The following is a 13,305-nucleotide window of genomic DNA, read 5'->3' on the forward strand; positions in this document are numbered from 1 at the left end:
CCAAGTCCACCAGGCCAAGCCAGCTTTTCCTATTGCCTAGGTGCTGGCGGGGGGCGGGGGAGGGGCGGGTACCTTCCCCCCAGTGCACTCGTCCAGAGGTGGGGCTTCCGAAGCTCGCCGGGACCTCCAAGTTCCTCTCCCGGGGAACTGCCCCGCCCCCTCTCTTCCCGCGGGGGGCCAGTACCTGAGGAAGCGGACACCCTGCAACCTGGCTTCCTGCCAACTCCGAGAGAGGGCGGCCCGGGCCCCCAGCACCCCCGAGCTCCCGGCGCACAGCCTCCCCAGGCGCAGCATCCCGACGTAGACAGCCATGGCTCGCTTTGCCCTGCGTCCCGGCCCGAGTAAACTTTTAAAGTGAGCCGGGGCGGGGCGGGCGCGGAGCGGGCGGGGAGGCGGGGAGGGTGGCCTCTGCCTATGGGGTGCGGCGGATTCGGTCTCCGCCGGCGGGGCGGGGCGGGGCGAGGCGCGGCGGCGGCGACTTCGCGCGGGGCCACCTTCCCCTCCGACCCCACGGCCCTCCCCCTCCCACCCTCGAAGAATAGCCCTGGTTTCCTCTGGATCCGAAGGCCCCAGCTGCAGTCCGAAACAGATCTTCCTCGCGACCATCCTCACGGGCCTGGATGTTAGAAGCGCAAAAATTTGTTGATTTGTGCTGCTGGGAGAGCCAGCAGCACATCCGTGAGGGGCCAGATGGCAAGGTCAAGATCCATCCATCCCCTGCCCCCTCGGGTCACGTGCTGGCCCCGCTACTTGCGAGCCGGGGGCCAAAGCAGCAGGCGCGAAGCGTCCTTGAGGCATGCCAGCTGGAGCAGAGGGCCCGCGGGGATGGGGAGGCAGCCAGAACAAAGGGTGTCGTGGGTGAGCCCCCTGCGGGCCCGCTGGCGCCAGAGTCCCAGCTGAGGCCAGATGTCAGCTTCAGAAGGGACACCAGTTGTACCCCATCTCACAGGAGGCATCCTCCCATCCCTCCTCGGCGCCTCTGCCTTGACCTTCTGGACAGGGTTGGGGGCCGGACACGTAAGGTGGCCTCAGGGACTGGGACCTGTGTATTTCATCCTCCATCTGCCTGTCTTGGGGCCTGTGGCACAGTTCCCTGTGCTGCTCCAGGTGTGAATGGAAAGCAACCCTATGCCCCTCCTTAGGGTTCCTGAGGCCCAGGGGTGAGTGGGGTACTAAGACCTGGGCAGAGCTGCGGGACAGAGAAGGTGATAATCCCGCTCTGGTCCTTGCTAGGAAAAGTGGCACTGGGCACCAAAGAGTAGCACAGTTTATACCTGTTCCAGGTCCACACTGCCTCGGCCTAGCCATGACTCTTCCTCTAGAGAAGGAGCTGGAGAAGAATGGGGCAAAGGCCCTGGCAGTGTGACCTCCCCTCTCCTGACTGGAGGAGATGAAGTAAACCCTGCCAGGCAGAAGGGGTGGCTGAGAGTGGAGCCTGGCCTGAGGTGACCTTTGCCCTTATCTGGGAACTCTGGCTCCACTTGGGTCATGAGAAGGAGTCCATGCTGGGCCTCTTTATGATCTTGAGCGTGACCTCAAATCCTCCCTGGAACCCCGGTTCCTAGGGAGGGTCCCCACACTTCAGTTTCTGTGCGGTTGGGGCAGGAAGAGACAGAGGAGCAAAGAGATCACAGGACGCTGGGCCTGCAAGGGTGTGCTTTCCTAATTAGACTAACTGTCTTTGATAGCGGACCAGGGAATGTGGAGGGCTGGGGCATTCACAAGTCTGGGGTCCCAGCCGTGGCTGGCAGGCTTAGCCTCTAGCATGCTGGGTGACCCTGGGTAAACCACTGTCCCTCTCTTGGCCTATGAAGTGTGGGGTGGGTACTGATCTTGTAGGTCCTTCCACTCTCCTGGCTAGTTTGAGGGTCAGTCCTAGAGTGGGAGAGAAGTGAGTTCCTCCTTGAACTTTGCTCCAGCCTCGGCTTTTCAAGACACTGGGCTTTCCTGACTCTTCCTAGGTGCACAGGCCGTGGCATCATAGCCACCAGTTTCAGGGTATCTTGTACATGCCAGGCTCTTCAAGGACATTTTCTCTGACCCTCACAAACACCCTGCAAGGAACAGGCATGCCTTGGAATGTGTCTTTGTTTTTATAGATGAAGAAACTGAATCCCAAAGAGGTTCAGCTTCTTAAACATAGGCCAAAGCTCTGCCAGTAGTCTCTTTGTGGCTTTGGGCAAGTCACGGGGCCTCTCCAGCCTCGTTATCTGTCAAATGGGGATAATAATACCAACTTCACGCAGAGGGCTGGGTAAGAATTGAGTAGGTGGCACAGAACTGGTAGTCGGCCAGTTTTCAGTGATTGTTTCTTTTTCCATCCTCTCCTTCCTCTTGTGTCTTCACTCAAAGACCTTCCTCTGTGTAGGAATTGCAAACCTTTTTTAGGAGGGAGAATTGTTTTATTTGTGCAAAGCCCTGGTAGGCACTGGTTCTGTGGATGGGGAGGAGGGCTGGGAGAAAGTCAAGACGGCTGGTGGAAGTCTGTGAGTCATGGTGGGGGAATCATGTTGACCCAGCATTCTTTGGCTAATATAAGGAAGTGGGGAGCAGGGCAGTGAGCCATCCAGGCTCTCCAGCTTCCCTTCCCTTTAACCAATTAAATTCCCCGTTGCTCCCCAAGGGGCCTTCTGCCTGAGCCATCACATCTCCTTTATGCTGCATGTGACTTGCATGATTTATGGTCCCGGTAATTTGGCTCATGCCATTGGCTACCATGAGAAAGCCCTTATTCCCGCCCCTTTGCCCATGTCCTGCTTCTGTGCTTCAAAAGCAGGCTCAAAATGTAAACACCATTTATTGATTTTTTTTCTTTCATAACATCAACCTACAGAAGACCTAGTCACAGTTACAGAATAGAATGTAAATGTAAGTATCACTAACCTTGGAAGTTACATCTGATAGTAGTTGAGAGGGAAGGGGCGGGGGAGAGTATAAAATAAAAATAAAAGGGTATGTCATTATGTACAAAAATAATAATAAAACTATAGTACCAGCACTTAGGGAGGAGAGATGGGGTGCAAGTACCCACTTATCAAACAGAAAATCTAAAACTGGCAAAATAGGTATGCCATTTAGAGGCAAGTAGCAGAAGAAGATAAAACAGAAATCGTTACAATAGTTCAAATGATTCTCTTTGGACTTAAATAGATATTTCACCAAATAAATATATATATGTATGTATGTATGTATATATTGACCCCAAGAGTTTGAGGCTGCAGTGAGCTGAGATCACACCACTGCACTCCTGTCTGGGTGACAGAGCAAGACCCTGTCTCAAAAAAAAAAAAAAGAACACCTGCAAAAAACCAGAAAATAACAAGTATTGGTGGGGTTGTGGAGAGACTGGACACGTGTGCATTGGGTGGTGGGAATGTAAAATGGGGCCACCACAGTGGATGGTATGGTGCTTCCTCAAAAAATTAAAAATGATTTATATGATCCAGCAATTCTTCTGGGTATATACCCAAAATAATTGAAAGTCGGGACTCCAACAAACATTTGTGTACCAATGTTCACAACAGAATTGTTCCCAATAGCCAAAAGACAGACACAACCCAAATATTCATCAATGATTGAATGGATAAACAAATGCAGTAGATCCATACAATGGAATACTATTCAGCTTTCAAAAAAGGAAGGAAATTCCCACACGTGCTACAATCCACATGAACTTTGAACACATTGTGCTAAGTGAAATAAGCCAAACACAAAAGAATAAATACTGTATGATTCCATTCATATGCGACACCTAGAGTAGTCAAATTCTTAGAGACAAAGTGGAATGGTGTTTGCCAGGGGTTGGGGGTGTGGTGGGGGAATGGGGAGTTATTATTTGTTTAATGGGTATAGAGTTTCAGTTTAGGAAAGTGAAAGGTTTTTGGAGATGAATGGTGGTAATGGTTGTGTACCAATGTGAATATACTTAATGCCACTGAACTGTAACCCTAAAAATGGCTAAAATGATATATTTTATTTATGTCTATTTTTCCACAACTTTTAAAATAGCTTTTCTTTGGGGCATAGCAGTGGGAGGAAGAGTGAGGGCAGAGAACAGGCTTTTGTTAAAAAAGCTCTTTTTGGCCTGGTGCGGTGGCTCACACCTGTAATCCCAGCACTTTGGGAGGCCGAGGCGGGCGGATCATGAGGTCAGGAGATCAAGACCATCCTGGCTAACACAGTGAAACCCTGTCTCTACTAAAAATATAAAAAATTAGCCGGGCGTGGTGGCGGGCGCCTGTAGTCCCAGCTACTCAGGAGGCTGAGGCGGGGGAATGGCGTGAACCCGGGAGGCGGAGCTTGCAGTGAGCCAAGATGGCACCATTGCACTCCAGCCTGGGCGACAGAGCAAGACTCAGTCTCGAAAAAAAAAAAAAAAAAAAAAAGCTGTTTTCTTATATTATTTTCTAAGATGGTGTATATGATTTCTCTTAATAAAATTTTTTATTAACATGCCTGAGGGAGGCTTCAATCAGTTACAGGAACTAATGTGTTTGATGAGGTTTTCACTGTAAAAAAAATGAGTGCAAAGAGGTTACTTAGGCTTGGAATCAACTTCAGTGTCAGATCTGGAAAGAATCCAGCCCTAGTGCTTTTTCTGTCAATGACCTTGAGCAAATCCCTTTTCTCTGGTGTAATTTTTCATAGCTCTCTGTTGTAATTGACTGTCTCCAAGTCGTAAATAAAAAATGGCCCTTTAAAAGAATTTCCTTCACTGTGTGTTTGAGAACTGAGCTGTCTAATAAGAAATGCAGTGATCACGAAGGAGAGGTGGAAAAAAAAGAGAGACCGCTGGCAGCCACAGAAAGAAAAGGAGAGAGGAAGTTGAGGAAGGAAGTTTCAGTTTTCAAAGATATTGAAATGACTTGGAACAGAATGTGTATATTCTGCTAATCAAGCCAATTAGATCCAGTAGCCAATATAAAAAAAAAGGCTAATAAAAATTGTTCTAAACATGGATGTTTCTCATTCTCAAACTCTGAAACTGAAAGTGAAAATAAGGAACTTGCTTTGAACTGCTGTGTAGAGTCAAGTTATCTTTTAGTTATCTTTTTTTTTTTTTTTTTAAGAGACTGTCTCACTCTCACTTGGGCTGGAGCTGGAATGGTGCAGTAGGGCAATCATAGCTCACTGCAGCCTTGAACTCCTGGGGTCAAGTGATCCTCCCACCTCAGCCTCCTGCGTAGCTGGGATTACAGGCGCATGCCACCACACTGGGCTAATTTTTCTTTTTTTGTAGAGGTGAGGATCTCAATGTGTTGCCCAGGCTGATTTTGAACTCCTGGGCTCAAGTGATCCTCCTGCTTCAGCCTCCCAAAGAGCTAGGATTCACAAGCAAGAGCCACCACACCCAGCTGAGTAAAATTATCTCGATCACGACTAACAATTGCTGCAGGCACAGGCAGACGTGTTTTTAAATGATCAGTATTTTCTTGCTTACATCCCCAAATTGAAAACTAAGCCATAATCCCAGCAACTGCCAAAAAACTGTGAAAGCCTTGCTTTTGTAAGAGGATAGGACAAAAATCTTTATTTGGATGGTGTAATATTTTACTTTTCTTGGGTCAAAGTCAAGAACTAAAGTCAACTATGAAGTCTTGGATAAAGACCCAGTGTGAAACGAAATCTAATTTAACTTTCTTTTTTTATTCATTGGTTCAGCATTCATTCATTGAGTAACTACTTGCTGACAAGCATGATATGAATGAGACATGGTGTCTTTTCTCAATGAGCTCACTGTCTAGGAGAAAACACCAACCCTGCGACTGACAATGGCCTGCAGTGCGGCCAGTGCTGTGTGAGCAAGGCTACGGGAGAGGCACCTACCCAAGGTGTGTTGCAGAAGGCCTCCTGGAGGTTTGCATCTAGTCCTGAGAAAGAAGCAGTGTGTCAGTTTCCTATTGCTGCTGGAACAAATTGCACACATGTAGTGGCTTAAAACCCCAGAAATTTATTGTCTTACAGTTCTGGAGGCCAGAAGTCTGAAGAGAGTCTTACGCAATTAAAATTAAAGTGTTGGGCTGGGCGCGGTGGCTCATGCCTGTAATCCTAGCACTTTGGGAGGCCAAGGTCAGGAGTTTGAGACCAGCTTGGTCAACATGGTGATAAGGGAGGAGACCACCCCTCATATTGTCTTATGCCCAATTTCTGCCTCCAAGGAAAGAAGAAATAAAAACTAAAAGGCAAAATGAAATCCAAAAGCAGACAGTCCAGCACCACACCTGGGCCTGGTAGTTAAAGATCGACCCCTGACCTAATTGGTTATATTATCTATAGATTACAGACATTGTATAGAAAAGCACTGTGAAAATCCCTGTCCTGTTCTGTTCCGTTCTAATTACTGTTACATGCAGCCCCCAGTCACGTACCCCCTGCTTGCTCAATCGATCATGACCCTCTCACGTGGACCTCCTTAGAGTTGTGAGCCCTTAAAAGGGACAGGAATTGCTCACTTGGAGAGCTCGGTTGTTGGTGACGTGAGTCTTGCCGAAGCTCCCGGCCGAATAAAGCCCTTCCTTCTTTAACTCGGTGTCTGAGGGGTTTTGTCTGCAGCTTGTCACGCTTCATTTCTTGGTTCCCTGACCGGGAAGCATGGTGATGAATGGATGGTTGAGGCAGCCCCTTAGGTGGCTTAGGCCTGCCCTGTGGAGCATCCCTGCAGGGGACTCCAGCCAGCTTGAGCGATGTGGATCCTGAGAGCGATCCCAGGTAAGCAATTGCCCCGGTGGAACGCCTCGCCAGAGCAGCGTGTGGCAGGCCCCCATGGAGGATCAACGCAGTGGCTGAACACCGGGAAGGAACTGGCACTTGGAGTCCAGACATCTGAAACTTGGTAAAACTAGTCTTTGGAACTTGCCCACTCCATTTGAGTGGAAGCGTGGCCTGATCACCCACAGTGTGCCTGTACCGGCACTTTGGTTTTTGTTTTTGACTTGACTTGGATTGCTTCATACGTTGGTTTGGTTTTGGTTTTGACCTGGCTTGGATTTCTTGATACTCTGATTTTGTTTTTGATTCTGGTTTGGTGTAAACTGTAAAAGTGTGTGGGTGTCCTTTTTACCTGTTCTTTGTTTTGTGGTGTGCGTTTGGTGTGAGTGTGGTGTTTTGTCTTGAAGAAGCATGGGTCAGGCACGAAGTAAGCCCACCCCACTAGGAACTATGTTGAAAAATGTCAAGAAAGGATTTAAGGGAGACTATGGAGTACTATGACACCATGAAAACTTAAAACTTTGTGGAAGATAGACTGGCCAGCATTAGAGGTGGGTTGGCCATCAGAAGGAAGCCTGGACAGGTCCCTTGTTTCAAAGGTATGGCACAAGGTAACCTGTCAGCCAGGGCACCCAGACCAGTTCCCGTACGTAGACACTTGGTTACAGCTGGTTTTAGACTCCCCACCTCCCCACAGTGGTTGAAAGAACAGCAGCATAAGCAGCTGGCAGAGGCAAGGAAAGACCAGCAGAGAGAGAAAGAGGAAGAGACAGACAAAGAGGGAGTCAAGGAAGGAGAGACAGAGAGATGAGAGAAAGAGAGAGGCAGAGAGATAGAGACGCAAAAGAAAAGTCAAAGAGAAAAAGAGATAGAAAATCAAAGAGAGAAAGAAAGAAAGAGATATACAAGCAGTTAAGAAAAAAAATAGTGTACCCTAGTCCTTTAAAAGCCAAGGTAAATTTAAAACCTATAATTGATAATTGAAGGTATTCTCTGTAACCCTGTAACACTCCAATACCACTTTGCTGTCAGTGTAAACAAGGGTGCATCCTGAAAGCACTGAGGCCTTCCTATCAAAAATCCTTAACCCAGTAACCCGCGGATGGCCCAAATGCATTCAATCTGTAGCGGTAACTGCGTTGCTAACAGAAAAAAGTAAAAAAATAACTTTTAGAGGAAACCTCATTGTGAGCACACCTCACCAGTTCAGAAGTATCCTAAGGAAAAAAAAAAAAAAAAAAGGATGATTTAACATTAACCACTGAAAATTCCCTTAACCCAGCAGGTTTCCTAACAGGGGATCTAAATCTTAATTACCATACAAAGGTCCAACCAGACCTAGGAGGAACTCCCTTCAGGACAAGATGATGGATGTTTCCTCCCACGTAATTGAAGGAAAAAAAAAAGCCATCTATACCAATTCTAAGTTAATTTGGACAAAACAAGGTCTTATTAATAGCAAAGGATAATTAAAATCCCAAACTTACAAGGTTTTCAACAAAAGTAAAGTTTGCTAAAAGTTAACAGTGTAATATGTATTATAGTAACTTCTAATCTTGTGGCCTTAGTCTAGTCCACAGACATAAAAGAAGTTCGCTTTGGAAAAGAATGATTATCATCTTCGAAAAAAAAGGGAAAAAAAGAGGGGACAGAATTTATGTAAAAAGAGTGTTATATGGTAAACTCTTGTCCTGAAATAAATTAACTGGTTGTTTTAAAAAAAAATGTTTGTAATAAGTCAGAAAGTTAAGACATGTCAAAGAATTGTCTGCAAAAGTCGTGAAAGAAAAAATGTTAAAAAAATTATGCAAGAAATGTTGTATAATTTAAAGGTAACTAGGCCTTCTGAATGTAAAACTATTGAAAAAAAGTTTATGTGAAAGGTGTATAAGGAAAGTAAAATATACCTTTGGTAAAAGGATTATAAGGAAGCATAAGAATGTAAATTTTTACCTACATTAAAAGGTTAAAAAAATTTTTGTTTTGAAGGTTTAAGCAAGTTTTAAAACGTTAATTGTAAAGAAAATCCTGTGTGTAAGCATATTAGCTAAAGTTAAAGGGGTATCATTCAGTTTTTCTGTGAACTGGACATTAAAGTAAAAACACAACTGGTTTTTCTTAAAGCACTAACCTGCTCTTTAACAAAGATTATAAAAGGTTAAAAAGAGTCTATAAAAATCTTACCTTATGGTCCGACATTAAAAATTGAATAAATGTGTATACAAAGTTTTATTAAAACTAAGTTTAACATTAATAGCACACTAATATAAAGGTGAAATTTAGCTTATCTAGTATAAAAATCATACAAGAAGCATTATTAAATATAAAATGGTGTTTGGCTTTCTTTGGTCTAAAAACTAATACAAATAGGTGCTAAAGGAAATTTCTCAGTAAGAAGTCACCAAAGACTATAAAGTCCACTGTTGATGTCCCCACATTTAAAACAAAAAGTCAGTTTCTTAGAAATTATATACTTGGTTTATCTTCCACTTTCCTTTCCCTCAAAACTAAAAGTCTTTTAGCACAGGTACCACCCCTAGAATTTCCAGGAAACCAGCACCAGCCTGAAGATCAGTTTCTTATCAAAGGGTGGAAAGAAGAAAAACTCAGGCTAGCCTAGGAAGGACCCTACCTTGTGCTGTTAACGTCTGAGACTGCTGTTCATACAGCGAAAAAGGGATGGACTCATCACACCCGAGTCAAAGTGCCACCCCCTCCAGAGTCGTGGGCCACTGTCCCAGGGGAAAACCCTACCAAACTAAAGCTAAGAAAAATTTAAGTCGTTCATCTATTCTATTACTCTTTCTTCTTTTCTTGCTCTATTGCTGACCATCTGGTTATTAACATAACCAAGTCGATTTAGCCCCAAACTACTGCATTTAATGTTTGCCTTGTTATACCCTGTGGGGACTTGCCAAGTCAAAGACAGCTCTCTACTTCAGAAAAGTACCTCTGTCCCTCCTGACTCCCCTCAGACTGGGCATTAGTCAATTAGGACCATTTAATCTGGGGAAATTTCGATAAAGACTCCAGTGTCAACCAGGAGTCTTGCTCCCCAATGTAGAGCTTTTATGCCGTAGTTGGTCCAACATTCTGTGGACCACTAAAGAGCAAGGATGGGCTGCCCCAACCGGTTTTTGTAATTTCCCAAAATCATACACTCATTTTACTAGAGGATCATAGAAGTTAAAGACTTAAAACAAACTTTGGCAATTAAGACAGCATACCAAGATGCAAATGCCTCATTGGAATGGATCAAATTTTCCATCCACACGTTAAACAAAAGCAATTGTTATGCTTGTACACATGGCAGGCCAGAGGCCCAGATTGTTCCCTTTCCGCTAAGGTGGTCCTCCAGTCGACCAGGCATGGGCTGCCTGGTAGCTCTTTTCCAGGATTCTACAGTCTGGAGTAATAAGTTGTGCCAAGCTCTCTCTGCTATATCTGGCACCCTGCGCGTCAGCGGGTCAGCCCCCAAGGGCCATCCAGCCTCCATCTCCCAACACTAAGTTCACTTCGTGTCTCTCATGACAGGGAGGAAATTTAGCATTCCTTAGAGACCTGAAGGGATGTAGTGAGCTTAAAAATTTTCAAGAGCTTATCAATCAGTCAGCCCTTGTTCATCCCCGAGCGGATGTGTGGTGGTATTGTGGTGGACCTTTACTGGGCACTCTGCCGAATAACTGGAGTGGCACTTGTACTTTAGTCCAATTGGCTATCCCTTTCACCCTGGCATTTCATCAACTAGAAGGAGAAAAAATAAGGCATCATAAAGCGAGAGAAGCCCCTTATGGGCCTTTTCACTCTCATGTCGATTTAGACACAACTGGAGTCCTATGGAGAATACCAGATCAATTTAAATCTTGAAATCAAATAGCTGCAGGATTTGAGTCAATATTTTGGTAGGTGACAGTTAATAAAAATATAAATTGGATAAATTACATCTATGACAACCAACAGCAACGAGCTTTTCATGAGTTAAAAGAAAAACTCATGTCGGCCCCAGCCTTGGGGCTACCTGACCTGCCAAACCCTTTACACCCTATGTGTCAAAAAGAGAAAAAATGGCAGTTGGAGTTTTAACCCAGGCTGTGGGGCCCTGGCCAAGGCCAATGGCCTATTTCTCAAAACAACTAGAAGGGGTTTCCAAAGGCTGGCCCCCATGTCTAAGGGCCCTGGCAGCAACAGCCGTGTTAGCACAAGAAGCAGAAAAACTAACCCTTGGGCAAAACCTGAATATACAGGCCCCCCGTGCTGTGGTAACATTAATGACTACCAAAGGACATCATTGGTTAACAAATGCTAGATTAACCAAGTACCAAAGCTTGCTATGTGAAAATCCTCTCATAACCATTGAAGTTTGCAACAACCTAAACCCCGCCACCTTGCTGCTGGTATCAGAGAGCCCAGTTGAACATAACTGTGTAGAGGTGTAGGACTCAGTTTATTCTACCAGGCCCAACCTCCAAACCCATCCTTGAACATCAGTAGACTGTGAGCGGTACGTAGACGGGAGCAGCTTTGCCAACCTCTGCAAAGTGACTCTGAAGAAGACGACAAGCCCTGCTCCAGTCACACCCGGAAGCTGACTGGTCCACACACAGCTGAAGCATGAGAAAACTCATCATGGGACTCATTTTCCTTAAAATTTGGACTTGTACAGTAAGGACTTTAACTGACCTTCCTCAGACTGAGGACTGCTCCCAGTGCATACATCAAGTCACTGAGGTAGGACAAAAAGTTGCTACAGTCTTATTATTTTATGATTATTATAAGTGTACTGGGGCTCTAAAAAAAAAAAACTTGTTTGTATAATGCTATGTTTGTATAATGCTATTCTATGCAAGGTATGTAGCCCAGGAAATGAGCAACCTCGTGTGTGTTATGACCCATCTGAGCCTCCCATGACCACAGTTTTTGAAATAAGATTAAGGACTGAGGACTGGTGAAGGCTCATAAACAATACGAGTAAGGTGTTAGCCAAAACAAAAGAAAAAGGGGTGCCCAAACAAGTCACCTTAAAGTTTGATGCCTGCGCTGTCATTAATAGTAATAAGTTAGAAATAGGATATGATTCTCTTAATTAAGAAAGAGGCTGTATAGAAGAAGATAAGTACATTTGTCATGAATTAGGACCATGTGGAAATAATGTGGATACTGTTCTTGTGTCATTTAGGCTACTTGGATAAAAAATAAAAAGGATCCTGTCCACCTTCAGAAAGGGAAAACTGGCCCTTCATGTGCCAGTGGTCAGTGTAACACCTTAGAATTGGTAATAACCAACTCCCTTGATCCTCACTGGAAAAAGGGAAGTGTGTAACCCTAGGAATCGATGGGGCTGGACTGGATCCTCAAGTAAATATCGTGGTTTGAGGAATTTATAAACCCTCTCCTTAGCCAGTATTTCAAACCTTCTGTGATAAACTGACTGTGCCAGTACCAGAAATTCCAGGAAAAACAAGAAATTTGTTTTTGCAATTAGCTGAGCATGTAGCCCAGTCTCTCAATGTCACTTCATGTTATGTATGTAGATATGTAGAGGAACTGTAATGGGAGATCAATGGCCATAGGAAACCCGAGAATTAGTACCTACAGACCCAGTTCCTGATGAATTCCTGGCTCAAAATAATCACCCTGATAACTTCTAGGTCCTAAAAGCCTCAATCATTAGACAATACTGTATAGCAAGAGTAAGGAAGGACTTCACCCTTCCTGTGGGAAGACTCAGCTGCCTTGGGCAAAAACTGTATAATAATACTACAAAAACAGCCGCCTAGTGGAGTTCAAACCACACTAAGAAAAATCCATTTAGTAAATTCCCGAAGTTGCAAACAGTGTGAACCCACCCGGAGTCCCACCGGGACTGGACAGTCCCCACTGGACTATACTGGATATGTGCGCATAGAGCTTACACCAAATTACCCGACCAGTGGGCAGGTAGTTGTGTTCCTGGCACTATTAAACCATCTTTCTTCCTACTACCCATAAAGACAGGCGAACTCGTGGGCTTCCCTGTCTGTGCTTCCCGCAAAAAGAGAAGCATGACTAGAAAATTAAAAAGATGATAAATGGCCCCCTGAGAGAATCATACAATATTATAGGCCTGGTACTTAGGCACAAGACAGCTCGTGGGGATACCCGACTCCCATTTACATGCTCAACCGAATCACACAGTTACAAGTTGTCTTAGAAATAATCACTAATAAGACTGGCAGGGCCTTGACTATTCTGGCCTGGCAAGAAACTCAGATGAGAAATGCTATCTATCAAAATAGATTAGCTCTCGACTACTTGCTAGCAGCTGAAGGAGGGGTCTGTAGGAAATTTAACCTTACTAATTGCTGTCTACACATAGATGATAAAGGGCAAGTAGTTGAAGACATAGTTAGAAATATGACAAAACTGGCACATGTGCCTGTGCAAGTGTGGCATGGATTTGATCCTGATGCCATGTTTGGAAAATGGTTCCCAGCATTAAGAAGATTTAAAACTCTTGTAATAAGAGTTATAATAGTAATAGAAACCTACTTGCTGCTCCCTTGTTTGCTACCTGTACTTCTTCAAATGATAAAAAGCTTCATCACTGCCTTAGTTCAC

At 44.9% G+C, this 13,305-nt stretch overlaps 1 protein-coding gene across 1 annotated transcript in view; it reads right to left on the reverse strand.

Annotated features, from left to right (window-relative positions):
• ACSF2 (acyl-CoA synthetase family member 2) overlaps positions 1 to 450 on the reverse strand; it is a 49,037-nt gene extending 48,587 nt beyond the window's left edge. Inside the window, exon 1 of the mRNA XM_019027291.4 lies at positions 185 to 450. Within this exon, the coding sequence (XP_018882836.2) occupies positions 185 to 312 (128 nt within the window). The 5' untranslated portion in view covers positions 313 to 450. The remainder of the gene's footprint in view (positions 1 to 184) is intronic.
• Between the last annotated feature and the right edge of the window lie 12,855 nt (positions 451 to 13,305).

Source organism: Gorilla gorilla, chromosome 4 (genome assembly GCF_029281585.2).
Source record: "Gorilla gorilla gorilla isolate KB3781 chromosome 4, NHGRI_mGorGor1-v2.1_pri, whole genome shotgun sequence".
Classification (NCBI taxonomy): Eukaryota; Metazoa; Chordata; class Mammalia; order Primates; family Hominidae; genus Gorilla; species Gorilla gorilla.